Source organism: Talpa europaea (assembly GCF_964194135.1).
Source record: "Talpa europaea genome assembly, chromosome: 9".
NCBI lineage: Eukaryota > Metazoa > Chordata > Mammalia > Eulipotyphla > Talpidae > Talpa > Talpa europaea.
In genome coordinates, this window is record NC_140076.1 from 96,790,171 (window position 1) to 96,808,387 (window position 18,217).

An 18,217-nucleotide genomic window follows, 5' to 3' on the forward strand; every position below is an offset into this window, starting at 1 on the left:
TTTCTCTCATTTAAATACAAATATAAAATAAATGACAAATAGCTGGAAAAAGTGAAAAAACACACAAATGGCTTAAAATTCTTAATTTTTTTGTGTTACTAAATTAATAAAAATGTAACCATGTACTCTTTGAAAGTAAAAAAATAATTTAGGTTTATCATGAGCAATTTAAAGCAATTTATAGCCATCATTTCTCTTAACAGGTTGAAGAAATATGGATACCAAACTGATCATCAGTACTGCCTTCACCAGCTTTTTCATCTTTCAGCTTCTTTTTCACTTTGTAAGTTACTGGTTTTCAGCAAAAGTTTCTTCAGGTTTTATTTGTCTCAACTTCGAAAAGAAGATTGAATGGAACTCAAGGTAAAACATCTGAAAATGTAATTGGCTAACTTAAAAAGAATTTGTTTTAAGAAATTATGTACAATATTTCCAAAAAGGCTTTCATTGAGGACCTAACAAAATCTAAAGCACTACAAGAAAAAATTTAAAATTCCTGTAGTGAAATATTGTAGGTAAGATTTATTTCACTTTCTGAGGAAGTGTGGTAAGGATAATAATAAGCAGAGTCCAGCTGGCTGTAAAAGAATACTGTTTTGCATTCTTCTCTGAAATATTAATGATAACAAACACATGTTCTTTGGAAATGATAACAGAAGTAAACATCCAGTGGGCTGCGTGGCCTATATATAGCATTGCCTGCTGAGCAGAGTGAGAGCAGTTACACTCAGAGCCTGCTTTGCGATTAGTGCAGCTGTATCTCTCTTAGTGAACTTTTCATTTTAGAACCCCTCCAGAATCTATTCCGGTGTTGTATAATTCTAAAGTAAAAAATATTTTTTTGATTTCTTTAAGCAAACAAAAAAAATGAATGGAAGCCAACAGGATCTCCAAGGATATATAAATCTGTGGGAGTTTCAGCTAGTTGGTTTGCAAAATTTTTTGTACCTGCCCCTCATTAATCTCCCACAAGGTTTCATACACAGAATAGTTCTGATGAATGCTTCATTTGCTTGATAGCATTCCAGGTACCCAAACATTTGCATCTGTAAACCTTTGTGAATTGGAGCAGCTACTGGCAATCCTTTGTGGTATTCTTATTTAGTTAAAATTAGTACTAACAAAATGAATTCAGTAGGTTTGTAGAATGGCAATTATTTTTCATTGAAATTTCCTTTTAGAATTCAAGATCTCTACCAATGTCTAAGTATTTATTTGAGAATGGTCATATTTGACTTGAAATCCCTGTCTTTGTTTGAGTTAAATTGTTCTGTAGGCATCCCTCTTATAACTCAGACTGTGAATAAGACTTAGTTGTCTTCTGCACTTTACACTGATTTATCTGATTCATGCATGCTACAGTTCCTTCCACCTCAAAAGCGTGAAATATTTCTCCACGTGTTTTTGAAAAAGAAGAGGTATGATTCATTTGTCTTAAGAATAGCACAAAGATATTGTTCAAACGTAGGCTACAAAAGGTACCAACAATTATTTTTAAAACGCTTTCTAACATGAAGATAGATAGACAAGTGGGAAAGAGAAGCAGGACACAGAGGATGTATATTTTCTGCAGCTAAATTTTGAGCTAGTTTCATTTCCTTTCACTGTGATTAGGGTAGATAAAAGCATTTGAATTTGGAAAGCTGCAAGTCAAAGAAATAGGGAACGTGCAGAGAGAGAGAAGCAAAGATTAAAATAAAGTGATGAAATTGAAATATAGCTTGTTTATTCAGTCTTAGACATTGTATGATGCCTGGAATCACTATTTGGAAAACTGAGTGCCCATTTAAAATGGGAACCTGAGACTGTATAAGATTCATTACAATATTCCAATGGTTTCTCTGTCTCTCTCAAATTTACTCCCAATTCCCAGTCCAGTTTGATTTACATGGGACTTAAGGTTAGAGTGCAAAGGACAAAATTGTTTGCTTTTTGAGTAAAGTACACATATGTCCTGAAATCTAACTTCCAGTCTTGAAATAGACAGATCAACAAAACACACACAATTCAGTTATTCCCAGAAATCAGGAGTCTTTGCACAATGAATGGTCTAAACCACCTGGTAGAAAAGGATAGGAGGAAAAAAGAAACTCTGGAAAATGCACACCTGAAAGAACAGCTTAATTACTTCTAAATAGTTATTACTTCCTATAGTTATTACATATAAATACTTGTGAATGACTAAATCAGTAACTTTAAATTGCTGTTCTAAAATTTCTTTTTTAAAAAAGTACTATCTTTTTTAATAAGCACTTTCTTTTTAATCCTCTCTGGGAAAAAAATCAAATATTTTATGTTGGTGTTTCCTTTTAGATGCTAAGGAATCTACATTTTGCTTTGCCAGGAATCTGAATGAAATATGAAAATTATACTAGCATATGTTTTTGAATGTGTAGACAATACAGAATACAGACAGTGCACTGCGGGGTGTTTCTTCTTCTGTTCATTACAGTTAGAACCATTTGATTCAAGTAATGCTCAACTTTTCTCTTATGAAGTGTGCCATTTTCATCAGGTGAGGTCTTGTAACTTTTCCCATTTACCATAATAGCATTTCACCAGAGAAGGGTTTTTAAAACCTGAGTATCAGAAACAAGAAATTAGATTCTTTCCTCCCAAAAGTTAAAACTTTTTGATATTAGGTTGGTAAACACTGAAATAATCAGAAACCATGTTTCTTTCCTTTCTTAGAATTTTTTAATAACAAGTGGGTAGTATTGATGTGGTTTTTGGAGTTTGGAGTGCGGGATCCTTGGGTTCAGTCTGGGAAATGTTTCACTAGAGCTTCCCTTTCAGCGGCACACGGCGAGTTTCCCAAGAGAGATTCCCCACGAGACAGAGATGTTAGTTATATTTAAAGAACAGATTTATAAGGAAAAGGGAACAGAAGAATGAGGGACACTTGCATAGACACAAGCGGGCAGAAAGAGCTGCCCAGAGAGGGACGGATTTGCTGAGAGAGGCCTCCAGGGTTGCAGGCAGGCAGCCTTGAGGAGAGCTACCTCTGCTGAGGGAGGCCAGTGAGAGAAGCCCCAGCATGGTACAGGTCACGGGCAGGCAGGAAGGCTGCTGCCCTGCAGAGGGACCGACTTGGTGAAAAGAAGCACCTACATAGTCACAGGTGGGCAGATGGACTGCTGCCCCATGCCAGTGCAGACTGTACTGATATAGTCTTTCTCTTTGGGATGGTCTCACTCCTTTGTGGAGTGGCCTGTTTGTTGCTGATTTTGGATAACAATGAGAATCGAAAGGAACCAGGGATTCCACAATGGGCTCAATCTCTGTATCTTTACCCTCAGGTCTGTGTTCTAGACACTCCCTACAGCATCTGATACTTTCATGGGCCTTATGTCTTGTGATAAGGCACTGGCACCTAAGGTCTTGATTTCTATAGCTGGGTTAATGATCATGTTAATTCCTCTACCCCCACCTCCTTGTGTGAGGCAAGTTTTAGGCTTGTGATGCCTCCTTTACATTTTCTATTCTTTCCGCCATCAGTATGATTATTTAGATGGAGTGCTGAGTGTTCTATTTGATATCAAGGAATTTACATTTTTATCCTGTTATATTCAAACAGAATACAGGTGTGCTTGTCATGAAATCTCCACACTTGTAAACCAGATAACTTGAGTTATTCACATTTCAAAACGGTCTGTGTACATGCCTCTGATCACTTAAAATATTATTTGATTTAACATGGTATATCTATTTAAGAGCCTATCAGCTATTAGATCTAGTTTATTGAGTTTTCAAGTTACAACAAGAACTTGATATAGGTTGCTATATTTCACTTTTAAAGATTTGGGTATGTATTGAAGAGAGACATTCATTACACACTATTAACTTCTATAGAGAGAGCTGCTATTCTTTCATCCTTTATTCTAATGAAGAGAAAAGAATTTCATAACTTGTAAATTTCATTGTGTGAATATATGTAGTATTCTGTATATAGGCTCTTTAGATGGCTATCATAGAGATTTGGTGTTAGTTGAGTCAGTAAATTATTAGCAAGATGTTTACAAACTGATGTTTTCCATCTAAACCTTATTCCAACTGTAAGAGAAAATTCCATCTGGATTCTTGTGAACATTTTGCTTCCACTTGGGTATGTCTTTTAAAAACAGGTTTCCTGCATAAATTTATAGTCCTCAATTTTCCTATTGAGAAGTGCTTTTATAATAGTGATACTCATAGTAGCTGCCCTACCTAGCCTTCTCACAGTTTGTTACAAGAATCAGGTACAATAATGTATGTGAGTGTGCACTTAAAATGGAAATCTTCAAGGTAATCTTCACTTCATGATCCATTTGAATTCTGATTCAAGGGAAAGCATTGGCCAACAGATTTGGAAGTCATTCGTAACTGACTGGAGCAGAAAACTAATCCTGCCCTGAGACTGTTGGGCATGGAGCTCTGAGCAGAATGCAGGTTGGTGGGCTTACCAGTGCCAGGTGGTATCTGCACAAGACTGGCAGCCACCAGCAGCTGCAGCAAGACAGATACTTCTGCTTTATGACTTCACCATTAAGCGGTTCACCAATTTTCTAGCAGGAAATTATGGACCTGGCCATCCTTGTTATTAATTCCAAAGTAAGGGTGTGGCCTTTTGGATTTCTTTCTTTTTTTTTTTTTTTGGCCTTTTGGATTTCTAAGTGCAGTTTTGTAGTATACTCTCAGGTGTACTCTGCTCTATATTTAAATGCTTCCAGATTTAAGTTTTTCAGAATGTTAAATGTCTTGCCAAACTTAAAGTTTATTTCACAGAATCTAAAATCACTGTATTTTGTTTCATTTCAGGGTGGTATCTACATGCCATTCTTTGATTGTTGGGATTCTGGGCCTGTACATTTTCTTTTTTGATGAGGCTGGCCGAGCTGATCCAATTTGGTAAGCTGTTTTTTTCTTATATAGTCCATCTGATTTATGTTTTCATATTAATTATTAATAAGAACATCTCTTACTTTAAAATAAAATATATTGATGGTATATGTTTTATTAAGATGCTTGTGTCTAGACTTATTTCAGCAAGGTGTATTAAAATGACTTATTTTAGATTTGAGTACAAATAATGTGGGCCATTTTGCTTTAGTATCATAATTGTTACCTAGAACAGGGAGCTGTAATGATGATGTAAACATTTATACTGTATTAGTGAGTAAAACCAAGTTATTGTTACCACTGAGCAAAAATAAGTGAAGAAGCTAGGATAAGCAGTTTGGAGAATAACTACCTAAGGCTTAGTGTTCAAATTTATGTTTGATCCATCATTTGTTATCAAAGATGTGAAAATGAGAATAATAGATGGCCATATGAGGATGTTAGTACTGAATGAGAAGATCTGAAGCACTAATAATAACTGTTCTGCAATAATAGGATAAATTGTACAATGATTCTTTTTGAAAAATTTAAATGTTATTAAAATGGCAGAAGTTCTACAAACAATTTTTCCTAGCATCACATGAAAAAGTTTAGTTCAGCTTAGTTTGAGAGATGAGATAGTTTTTGAGAAAGCCCTGCATCACATGTGGTAGATGTGGGCTCTGGGGGATGTTGGGCAATTTAACCAGGTCTTCTAACCACCACTGTTTGACTGTAGCAGTGCTATTCTTTATTCATAAATATGGAATTATGTCCATCAGAACTATACCAGTTTAGTAAATTTTCATTGGGAAGATAATTTTAAAACAACTCGATTTAAAGAATTTAATTCCTAGACCAAATTTTAATGTATTATCTACCTAAATAATTTCTAGCTCCTTTTTTTTTGTATATATATATATATATATATATATATATATATATATATTACTATAACATGAATGACAACAGAACAAGTTGTTTTAGGAGGTAAATTTTAAATTTTTAGGTAGAGATTTGACTCATTGAGCAATTTTTGTGCTTATCAAACTTTTCTCTTACTTTTTTTATATTTTTGTATTTCCTTTGATTCCTTAATATATCCTAGGTCCACTTTTCCTGGGTCATATATGTGGCTCAACTTTTATAGAGAAGAAATGACTTCTGCTAAATATTACCATTTGTACTTGAACTGTGACTGCTTTTGTGTAGTGTTCATCGCACCAGTAGTTCACATTACAAATGGGATAAAGGACTGATAGTTTGTGTATTTGTTTTTTTGCCTTAAAGCACGAGAAAGGCCAAAGTGTAGGGGTCAAAACAGTAAGGTTAAACTGTCTTCTTCCAAGCATTTTTTTAGTGTGTGATAATAGGTAAATCCCTCTGGTTCTCAGTAAGGTAATAATGTATTGCTTCAGCATCAGCGGTGGGATAGATAATTTCTTGAGGTATTTGAACCTCTAATTCAGAAGCAGAATCAAAATAGTCAGCATCTGGAATACCATTTAAATCTTTTTGCAAACAAATTGTTTGAGAAACACATTTATAAAATGTCTTTTTTTTTAACATTATTGTCATATATTTTTAGCTAATAGATAAATTATGATTCATTCACTTGGAAATATTATAGCTAAAAGTACTTTGTGCAAAAGACAATTTACCATTTGAGAATCTATAGAAAGCATTTTAATTGTATTTAAATCTCAATAGGGTTAAGGTAACTGTCATTTATAACCCATGTGCTAAAAAAGGAAACTTTTTTTAAAATATAGGGGTGATTCAACGCTTGTGAAAGTGAATATTTCTATTGCTACCGGCTACCTCTTTTCTGGTATGTGATATATTGTTCACTATCTATTTCTTTTTAAACCACTCATGGAATTATGCAAATAATGCATAGGATTTGCTTTTGGTTCATTTATTTGAGTAGTACCTTTTTAGACCCATACTGAAGAAAACAAATACTTGCCGTGATGGTAGAACATGCACATTTTGCTGCTGGCTTTTGGCTCTAAAGGTCAGCACTGCAGAATGGGGCTGCTGGACCCTGGAATTTCTTGCTGGCAGTAATCCCTTGTTGTCTGAAAGAGTCTCTCAGGTGGAATTATTATGAAGCCAATCAAGGTCCCTCATTTGCAAGAGCCCTTGCAATATGTTCTCATGGTCACGGTTTTGTAATAGCATGTGAAAATAACCTAGTTTGGCCATAATCTTTTAAGTTCATGGACTCTTTCTACTCCACGTTTCCCTGCCATATTTCCCCTCATGTTGGGTGGGGTTGGAGTAGCCTTTTATACAAGGAGACTTTATGGAAATTAAGTAGGGAATATGCCATTTTAACTAGTCTTTTGAAAAGCCATCTTGGTCTGTCTTAAGACAAGAGAGAAATAACAGATGCCTGATTAGTACATTTGTACACTGAACCTTATTTTGTAATTTTTAAGTTTATTAAATAACTGAGAAAAATCTAAATACAAATGATGAAACTTGAAACAAAAGTAATAGAGACAAGTAATGGACTCAACAGAAAATTTCCATCACGAAGTGATGTTAAAAAATAAGACCTAGATTATATCAAAACATAAGCAGTTTATTTAGAGGAAGAGATACATTCAGATAGAAATAATGAATAGTGTGTTTTCATGGATTGGATCATTTGCTGGGGTGATTGAAAAGAAGGATGAATCATGGGAAAACATCCATTCATTTGCCACAAAATGCTATCGTTGACAAGGATAGCACAAAATTTTTAACATGTCTCACGCTCTAGTTGATGAACAATCCAATTCAGAGTCGTCGTTACCCAGGAAATCTCATCTGAAAGAACCCAATAATGCTTTGCCCAAATTAAATAACAACCCCAAAACAAGTTTTGAACTGAAACAAACTTGTCTAAACCCAGCTGAAAGAGAAATGAACTTCTTCAATTCTTTCTATAGAGAATATTACTGTGTTGTAGGCTCAGAGTTGTCAGGAGAAAGAGTTAAATACATTGAAAAGCAGTGCCAGTTTCTTCCTATGTAATACTTATTTTTCTTTCTTACAGATTTGTTGATTATCATTTCGTATTGGAAAGTGATTGGTGACAAATATTTCGTAGTTCACCACTGTACAGCTCTATATGCCTACTACTTTGTTCTGGTGAGTGAGTACCAGGATTTACAGTAGGTTATCCAGCAAACAGGATTGGAAGTAATGACTTAAGGGTGAACATAAATCTAAACATACAGTTCTTAATTTATAAAGACCAACTCCAAATGCATTCAAGGATCACTCTGGTGATATATTATCCTGTTTACTACCAAAAATAATAAATTGTGTATATTAGTGTATATATTTGGATTCATAAACTTTGAAGAAGGCAGATGACCCAATTTCTTAATTCCTAAACCTAGAAGTACCTTTTCAGACCCACTAGAATATTTCTTTTCTTGTTTAATTCCACATGGAGTTCCATGTACAGGCATGATTATATTTAAGGAGGATAGACCAGTGTGGTGGGGGCAGGGAGGGGCATCTTACTCTGAGACTTCGTCAGAATTCCAAAACTGAACTAATAACAGCAAGTCTCAGGCAGTAATGCATATTAAATTTTAAATCTAAAATGATTTTTTACATATTCATCTGTAAATTAGCAATTTTGTATGTCTTTCATTCTTGTTAGTTTTCTCTACAATTAATTACTTTTCAACATAGGTATACAACAAGCCCAAGATATGTATTCAGAAATAATACATGTATGTAAACTGGAATTGTTTGATATAATACATCGGGCATAACATCCCATGCTTTCTCCATTTTAAAACTTAAATGTAACCACTGTTTTTCTTTCTTATTTAGTGTAACTAAAATCCTTCTATTACTGTGCATTTGTGATTAATTGGTGAGTTTTTGAAAAACTCATACAAATGTGTGTTAATTGTATTTTTACATTTTCTTCATATTGATACACATAAAGATAATGAACAAAATACCAATTTGATGTTATTTCTGCAAGAATTAGCTCTATAAAAGCATCTCTTTATATCACCCATTTGAAATCACAAATATAGATGATTAAAGATTTTACTGGTTTTATTATTACAGGTAATAATCAATTTTCCCAAAGCAAGTAGGCTATTTCTACTAGCATTTTCTACACTGCTTATTTCTTGGTTGTCTTCTTCAGCTAGGCACTTACAGAATAGAGATTCTGCCTTTTACAGACCTTACTTGGTATGCAAACACTTTGCTTCCAAAGCGTATCTGCTAAAAAGATATGTAAACTGACTAACAAACTCCCAGTTAACTCTGAGAAGAATGTTTGTGGTATCCATGTAAATTTAATGCCATGCTGCAACTTTTAAATATGTTCCCTGAACATGAATCATAAGTCATCATTGTGCTGTGAAAAAATTACAAGCTGGTGAGGGGTAATAGGTCACTTCATTGCACTTACAAATGCAAATACTAAGAGCTGTTCTTCCCTGGCCTCTGAAATCACAGGTTTGGCAAATGACTGGTTGTGCATAGATCAGTGAATTGGCTATTTAATTATGTGGGATGAATACTATTTTTTTTTTTTACTTTTATGCCTTTTAAAAAATCAATAAAGCACATGCTGGTGTTTTTGCAAAGATCTTAACTTGCCTTTTCTTCTTATCTTACCCATTAAGATACTCTTAAAGAGTATCTTTTACAGTAGCTGTTACAGCAACATTTCAAAAGATAACAAAATTAACACTTTTGTTGACTAGGTAGTATTAAAAATAGTCTCCTAATGTAGCTTACTAAAATGAGACAGTATGATTTCTAATTCCTATTAAATTTACATACAATAAAACAAGCTAAATTTTTATCTGAAAAAATATTTTAGTGTCTCCCTCGTGGCGCAGGGGGTTGAGACACAGCCTGTGAGGCTGTCCGCAGCCTCTGCAGCACAAGTTCGATCCCCCGGCTGGCTGGGGAGCAGCATGGCACAGCAGACCTCTCCTGTCTCGCCCGCTGCTCCCCTCAGCAATGTGTTTCGGTCAGTCTGCCTGTTTTGTTCCCCACTCTGTCTCTGGTGAATCTTCTCACCCCCCCACACCTCTGGCCTGTACTCCAGCTCCTGTATGCATAAATAATAATGAGTAAATCTTTAAAAAAAGATATTTTAAAATACTTGAATAAATGACCTTTTTTCCTATTGAAATAAAAATGTCAGCTTTCTTACATAGTAAAGACAACAGAATGGCAGAAGTAGTTGGCCTTAGAGATTGTTTTATTATTTTTTTTGCTCACTTAAGCAAATCTTGTTTGTATAAAAACACAGTTGTATTGTTGACTTATAACTTTTACTGCTTATTGAGGAATTAGCCATGGTACAGATGTTAAATGGTTAGTATAAAAATACATGTCGAGCCTCCCCTGGTGGCGCAATGGTTGAGCGCTGGGCTGCTAGGCTGCCCGCAGCCTCTGTAGCACCGGTTCGTTCCCTGGCCTCTGGTGAGGGGCCCACAAAAAAAAAAAAAAAAAAAGTCATCTACACATTCATATATATGTAAAGATATGTGTTTTTTGGTCTTGCTTTAATATAGAATATTTCATATGAAGTTCTTCATATTTCATGAACATAGCAAAGCTCCTTTGAGGATGTTCTCAATGTTGGTTTAGGAGGAGTTCAAGTCTAGCTCTTCTGTTATCCTATAGTAACTGAATCATGGTCTTTTGTGGGCACAGAGCATCCTCTCAGATTTGTGTAGTGGGATTACCTTAGCAAAGCTGAGACACCCTCTTTCTCTGCGCTGGCTTGATTTTTGAAGGTTATATTCTTTTTAATACCTATAAGGGAAAGGATCCACATACTGGACTTGGTGTGTGATGATAGAATGGATTATCAGCTAATCCATTCTAATCAATGTCTTGTTCTTAATCAGATTTTAAAAAAGCAGTCTCATAATGGATTTTCCTTATGTGAAATATCTAGAATAATCAATGTCATAGAAATAGAAAAAAATTATAATAGTTACTCAGGATGTATGGAGGGGTTATTGAGAAGTTTCTGTTTAATGGGTAAAAGTTTCAGTTTTAGAATCTGAAAATTATCTGGATGTGGACAGTGGTGATGGTTGCACAACACTGTAAATATATTTATTACCACTGAATCATATACTTAAAAGTGGTTGAAAGGGTAAAATTTATTTTGTCTTTATTTTACCATAATAAAAGTAGTTAAGAAATTAAAAATTCCAGTTCATGATGGTGATGTAGAAAGAGCAGCTCTCACAGGTAAACTGAATCTGCAGCTATGTATCCAACAGTTTCCTTTGAGAAAACTAAAGCCACCTAAAGGGTGGCTGAGTGACAACTGCACATGGGCAAGAGAGGAAAAAAATCACATGGAAGCTTGTAGGAGTGCCTGGGACACAGTCCCTCTGTAAAATCCCCTACCTAGTACAGTGACCCACAAACTGGAGGGCCCATAAAACCCAGGGACTCTCCTTATAGAGTGAAGTGTTCAACCCCCATACCAGCCTCCCTGACTCGTAAGCCCTATACCAAAGAGACAAGCCTCCAAATGATCTAATAATGAAAATTAACAGGATTAGTATACCAAGACCCACAAGATTGTCTGAAATTGACTCTTAAAGAGCCTGTATGCTTAGACTCACCTGCTTCAGGGCCCAGCTCAAAGGTAGCTGAATCTGAACTTAAGGCGAAGGAGCCTCCCTGCTCATATTAAAGCTTTGACCTGAGGGGCACCCATGTAATTGAACACGCACATACAGCCTGTTGATTTAACACTGTCTGGGACACAGTGCTGGGTGCTGTCTTTATGCTCTCCCTTTACTGTGCTTCAGATACCAATATCTCTCAGAAGGGAGCTCTTATCAATGTCTGCTGCCCCAGTTTTTGCCACTGCTGCCCAGGGGACCTCTCTAAATCACCTGGCTCTGGTAGCCAGTGGAGCTTGCATTACTGGTCCTACGGGATTGTAATAACCAGTGTCACCCAGAAAGGAGCTGATAGCCTCGTCTGATGACCTGCTTTTGGTGATTGCTTCTAGGGCATACCTATATATAACCTGGTACAGAGGTCAGTGGGGCTAACTCTTCCTGGGTCCTTTGGTAAACTATGAAGGAATTTATAAACAGTTCCCACCCTCAGGGTAAAGCAAGAGGCTTCAGACTCAGGAGTTCAGTTTTATTGTCAAGGAAACCTGATAACTGAACATCATGGCAGCAGCCTGAGGGGGCTGGCTTCCAGTAAAACAGGCATCTAGGGGCTGACTGTAATCCTTTCTAGAGACCAGAGCAGGCAGCACTATCTTCTAGTTCTCTGTCTGCCACACTCCAGAGTGCCAGGGTCCTCTAATGGGGGGTTGATTTTTGCATACTCCAGAGTATCAGGGTCCTCTAATGTGGAGCTTCTCAGAGTATGCCCCTTTATTGTCTGGTTCTGGTGGAGAGCCTGCACCCCTGGGTCCCCTGGGCATGTGGCCATTGGAGAAATGGCGCAGGCAAAAGCAGTACTCGGGCATACAGCCTGTCTGTGAGGGAGGCCTTCTGTAGCTCTGGAGCTTTGGCCTAAGGGCAGGCATCAGGCTAGAGCACATCTGGTGGCCTGCGCAGCTGATGGTAGTCTGCGGATACCTTTTTGGTGCTCTCCCTGCCCTGCTCCAGCTTGCCAGTATCTCCCAAAAAAGATGCACTCACCTGGGGCCCTGGTTTTTGTGAGTGCCACCCAGGGGACACCTCCAGTTCACCTGGTTCTAGTGACCTCACAGGACTGTGCGTATTTGCATGCTTTCAAGAGTTGCTGCCTGAGAGTCTGGTTTCTAGACAGTTTGAATCTAGGTACTGACATCCTCCCTTTTGGGACACTGACATCTTATGACATGCTCGCTTATTGGGAGCTATTAAAAATATAATAGGCTGCTTTGAAAATCACAAAGTTTTGAGAGACAACCAAGAATTGGGGCAAGGTTGAACAAGTTTCATCCTATTTACAAGACTACTCCTTCAGGCCTAGAAGTAATGCCATATCTACTACATAGAAATCAACACAGAGAGTTAAGCAAATGAAAAAAAAAAAAAAATCACAGGAATATGTTCCAAATGAAAGAGCATGATAAGACCTCTGGGGGGGAAAAAAAAAAAAACTTAATGACACAGAGATAAGTAATTTACCTGATAAAGCATTTGAATGATCATAAAGATGTTAACTAGGAAAAAGAATGGATGAACAAAATCATGGAAAATATAAGAAAATATCAAATAGAAGGGTCAGAGATGAAGGAAACAAACTGAAAAATACACTGTAGGGATTCAACAGCAGAGTAGGTAAAGCAGAAAAAGAATCAAACTTAAAGATCAGGCAGTGGAATTCATTCAGAGCAGCAAAAAGAAAATAGTATGAGAGAGAAAACTCAAAATATCTATGAACTCTGGCTACTCAGAGAAAGTCACGTAGGCTGTGCTACTTTCTGGGTGTACGAGATGGACATCTTTCATAAGTTCAACTCCCACTGTTGTGTGAGGGCCTTGGGGAACCTCACCTAGTAGAACCTTCATATTTTCTGCACCAGATTCACTCATTGAACACAGGAAGGACATGGCTTGCCTTCTGTCCCAGACCTCTCTCTGCTGCTTCTGAATTTTTGATGGCCTCTTGATCCTCGTAACATTTAGTAAAGCTTAGCAGCAGCTAAGTTCACTGTTTCACATGAGTCTCAGTTGGCCATGAATTCAATCCTGTGTGTTAGCTCAAACCTTCAACTCTCATAATAATCAGAAGCTTTGACTGATTAAAATTAAGAAAATAGTTCTGAAATACAAGGTGGATTTTGTTTCCAAATCTTTCTTCTAGATTGAGGGTACTCTGAAAGGGTTTCCCATGGAAATGTGGTGATGCTCCAGGTAAATAACCTGTAGCAAAGTACCTCCTTCTGGCTACTGTAAACACAGTCACCTGTTAACCCAAGGTTGCAATTTGGGACAGCCAGGACTTTGATGCAGCCTTAGTATTAGGAAGGAACACCCATCCTTTTTAAGCCAATGAGCGCAGCATAGTATTTAGCACCATGTTAGCAGTAGTAGGTGCATAATAATTTTCCTTACTGTTCTCCTCTCTTCTAAATCCTTGGCCCTCATCACTCTCAGATGATAGAAAATTAAATTTCCCATGGTAAGAAAATCTGAATTTTCATAATCACTGGCTCAAAGGAGAATTTTGTTTTAAACTGGGAGGTATCAGACAAATCCAGATTGGTTTACTTCACTGAGTCATGCAGAGGCCATGTCGATCATGGACTTTACTATAGGAAAATAGCCTTAGAGGTAGATGGCAGAAGTGGGAACACCATATGGACTAGAAGTCAGTCATGAGCCTTGCCATCATGTACTGATGAAACATTAAAATTGATAATGTTTAAAAATACTAGAGCAGACATGAGCCCCTTCCCCCTTAAAAACAGCTGTCCCACTTGAAAACCTGTCGCAGTAGGTTTTCTTGCCTAGGGGCGAGGAGGGTAAGGCACGGTAACAAGGACTTCTCATAACCTGAAGCTTATCTGATGGCTCCTCTGCCTGGGAAAGTGTGTGCCACGCGTGGTGCATTAGTCAGAGCCATTGCTGTGCAGGATCAGAAAATGCAGAAGCAAGACCACTGCAGCCTGGCTCTGCACCCCCATGTGGCGCACAATGATTCTGAGCTAAGGAGCTGGGGGATAGGGATAAGTATATGTAGAACCTGTGGGATTCAATAGGTAGCTAATTAACAGGAAGCTATTAAGGAATTCAAGCAATACATCACCCAGTGGTAGATCAGCAATGCTTAGGTAATTGTAGGAAGGAAAGGATCAGTGTGTTAATTTCTGTTTCATTTTGGAGGTCTGAAAATGAATGTTTGTAAAAAATTCTGAGTTTGGAAGGACCCCGGAACCATCATGAAGGCTCTCCAGTTGGCTAAAAATGTGCTATGTTGATTATCAATTGGAATAATGACTATAGATGATTGAAAGCCTTTGACTCATGTGTTCTTAGTGATAGTAAAAAAAAAAAAAGAAAAAAGGAAACCCTGGGCTTGCTCTGGCCTCTCGTGAGTGTTGCTGGATAGTGATCGGAGCCAGAGACATCTCAGCTCGCTGGAGGGGCTTATTCAGTTGATGTGGCTGGGAGCTCACCAGGTTGTCACCCTGAGTCCCTCTGTGCCACTTGAGCTTCTCAGTCTGCTGATTGTGTTCTGAAAGGAGACAGCTCAAGAGCGAGTATCCCAAGAGACTCAGGAGGAAGCTGCATGGCTTCTGAGGACCCAGAGCATCACTTCCTGCATCCACTATGTGGGTCCAGTGTGTCAGTAGGGGTAGCCCAGGTCCAGGGGGAGGATAGTAAGATGCCAGCTCTTGAGATGAGGTGCACGGGGTATGTGGGGGAGTAGAGGGGTGAGACTTGATGTTGTTCATCTTAGGAGACTGTCGGCCACATCGTGATTTCTCAGTGTTACATATTTATTATCTTCCTACTGTGATGATCAACAATTTAACTCTCACACTTCTGTTTCCCTTCCCACCTCCCTTCTGATATATTTTTTTTCCACTTTACCAGCTTTTAATGAAAGTTGTATATGAGATTACTATATTCCTGCATCTTCTCAGTGGTTTCTTCCCTATGTCTGTCCTTTCCCTTTCCTTCTTGGTAAGATTTGGCTTGCACTCTGGGATCTTTTTGTGTCTTTGTTCAGTTTTAGTCTAGTGATAACTGCCTCATGGGGTGAATACCCCATGAATAGCCATGCCATCCACCGCCCCCGCTGCACTCGTTCAGTGGAGCCAATGTACTTCTTCCTGTAAACCTGGGTGCTTTGCCAGTTTACTGTCCTTTATAGTTCCTTTGAAAACTTTATATGCTTTTATTTCTGGTTCTGTAGAGCCTCTTGGTACTTTTAAGGTGGTTTCAGCGCTCTTATCCTTCTCTGCTTCTTTAACTTCTACTTTGCTTCTCAGATGTCATTTGTACTTGTACTTTTACATTGCCAAGATTTTAAAATATTTACACTGAGTGTTCTATTTTACACTCAGATTAAGTTATCCTTTCTCTTCAGTTAATCCTACACAGAAAATCAATCAAGTGTTAATTATGACTATATGAAAATAGTTCCCTGTATGATCAGAATTACATTTCCTATCTAATTTTTGCTTCACATTTCCAATTGCCTCCTTTTTTGCTAGCAGCATTTGTATTTATCGTCTGTTTGAGTTGTTTCATATTCTCAAGGATAGCATCACTTCTCTGCAGTCATCATATCCCAGATACCTGCCTTTGGAGCTCTGCACCCCTGATCTAGTCTGCCCAGATGCCCAGGGGCTTCTTGCCATTGCTGCAGTTGCATTTGGAGCCACTATTTCCTGGAACTCATTCATTCTTTCTTGTTTTACGCACTCATCCTGCTGCAGCATATCCTCAGATAATTTCCTAAGTGTGAAGGAAGTAAACTCTAGGCATATCGCAAGTTCTCAAAATGTTTTTTATTCTTAAACCATCTGTTTGTTGCCACTCTTATCTCTACTGTGGCTGAGGATATTAATATTTAACTAATTCTGTATTGTTCCATTATGTGCAGTTTCACTATTCTACATAACTCAGGGCAAGCATCCTTATTTCTCCATTTTTGTACACATAATTCTTTTTAAAGAATAGTTTTGTAGAATTGAGATTTCTGGGCAATTGAGAATTGAGATTTCTTGGCAATTTGTAGAATTGAGATTTTCTTGAGCCCTCAAAAAGGGGGGTGTGTGTGTGTGTGTGTGTGTGTGTGTGTCAGTGTGTGTGTGTGTCAGTGTGTGAGTGATTTAGCTGGTTAACATGTAGGGATTATTGTGTCAAAATGGTTCTTTTCATCAAGATTGGATGGTTTTAGTTGCTGATCTGTTTTCTTTTATTTTATGAATACTGGCAGTTTATAGGACTCAGGTACTCTAAGGAAGGTAGGCCAGAATTTTCTGAGGAAATTGGAAATTATATCTGGTAAGAAGATAGATGTGTGCTGTCTTTAACTATTTGAAGGTTTATCATATGAAAAGGAGGTTTTGGATCACCAAGACCAGAAGTAAGAGGGGCAATTATAAGACAGCAAGGGTGCAGTTTAGTTTTAGAACTTACTGAATAGCAATCCCAAGAAGGAGTAAGCTATTTTTCAAGATGTTACATCCCTCACAATACAGTTGCTCAGGCTGAGGAGCAAATTGGAAGGGCTCTTCTAGATGGGATGTAAAAATCTGTGGGTAATAGAACCAGACAGCTTCAGTGGACATTTCAACCATGCCATGCTGTGAATTTAATAAGCATAAGATGGTCACAAGCAGAGTTAAGTTTCGATTGGGTAGAGTATAGTTTTGCAAAGTGAGGTACAGAGTTGGTATCATTTATTAGGTAAATAAAACAGTTCAGTTTTCCCTTAGAAGTATTTATATTTCTTTTCACCTTTTTTCCCCCTGCAGTAATTATAAAGTAAGATTGACTAATTGATAAGGCATGGTTTGTTGACATGATTTATGTTCTATGGTAAAATTGCAGTAGCGAGCCTACATTCCTTCCTGGTTAGCTGTGATGGTGATCTGTTTCTTCTCATCCATTTCTTGTCATTTCAGGCTTGACCCTATAGTCCTAAGAAAACAGCCAGGTGTCAGGTAAAGCCTTTACTCAAGGTGAAAAGGTAACTACCTAGGCCAGGTAGGAATAGGCCCTAATTTTAGGACTTGTTCTTATACTTACTTACTCATATTTATAATTCTATTTTAAAAAATTACCTAGTTCAGTTTTTACAAAAAACTTTTTTTCAATTTTTAGGATACCTTTTCAGTTTCAGTATTTTTTATATTAGTATGCATCTGATATTTTCTTACATCAATTCTGTCATACACACACAGTATTATGTCCATTTTACAAATGGAAAAACCAAAGTTTAGGTCCATTTTGCCCACAGTCACCCAGGATTCAAATTCTGGCCTCCATCCCATAGGCCCATGATCATTCATGAGCTGTCCCTACTTCTCCTTACTTAATTGCTCAGTCATCAAACTGCCCAAAGAGAATAAGATTCTGTAAAATTTTTAGTGGTCAGTCAATAAATATTTTTGGAAATTCTACTATCAACACTGGAATATAGTAGTAAAACCAAATGGCATTCTTAGGAACTTCCTTTTACCAGTTAATTTTAACTCTCTCTTTCCATTATTCTTTTTTTTTTTTTTTTTTTTATAAATTTTATTGTTATATTCCCCATACAATTGCAGCCCCCCATTCTGACCCCAATCCCTCCCCTCCCGCCCCCGCCCCCCTAAAAGTGTCTCTGGTTCATAGTTTTTTGTTGATTTTGATTTTCACTTTCTTATAGTTATTCA

The 18,217-nt window shown here is 37.3% G+C and overlaps 1 protein-coding gene across 1 annotated transcript in view; it reads left to right on the forward strand.

The window, feature by feature from the left end:
• Positions 1-214: 214 nt before the first annotated feature.
• TLCD4 (TLC domain containing 4) overlaps positions 215-18,217 on the forward strand; it is a gene marked incomplete at both ends in the record, with an annotated part of 33,261 nt that continues 15,258 nt past the window's right edge. The window contains 4 exons of the mRNA XM_084242831.1: positions 215-363; positions 4,798-4,887; positions 6,630-6,688; positions 7,904-7,998. Coding sequence (XP_084098957.1) covers positions 215-363; positions 4,798-4,887; positions 6,630-6,688; positions 7,904-7,998 — 393 coding nt within the window. The remainder of the gene's footprint in view (positions 364-4,797; positions 4,888-6,629; positions 6,689-7,903; positions 7,999-18,217) is intronic.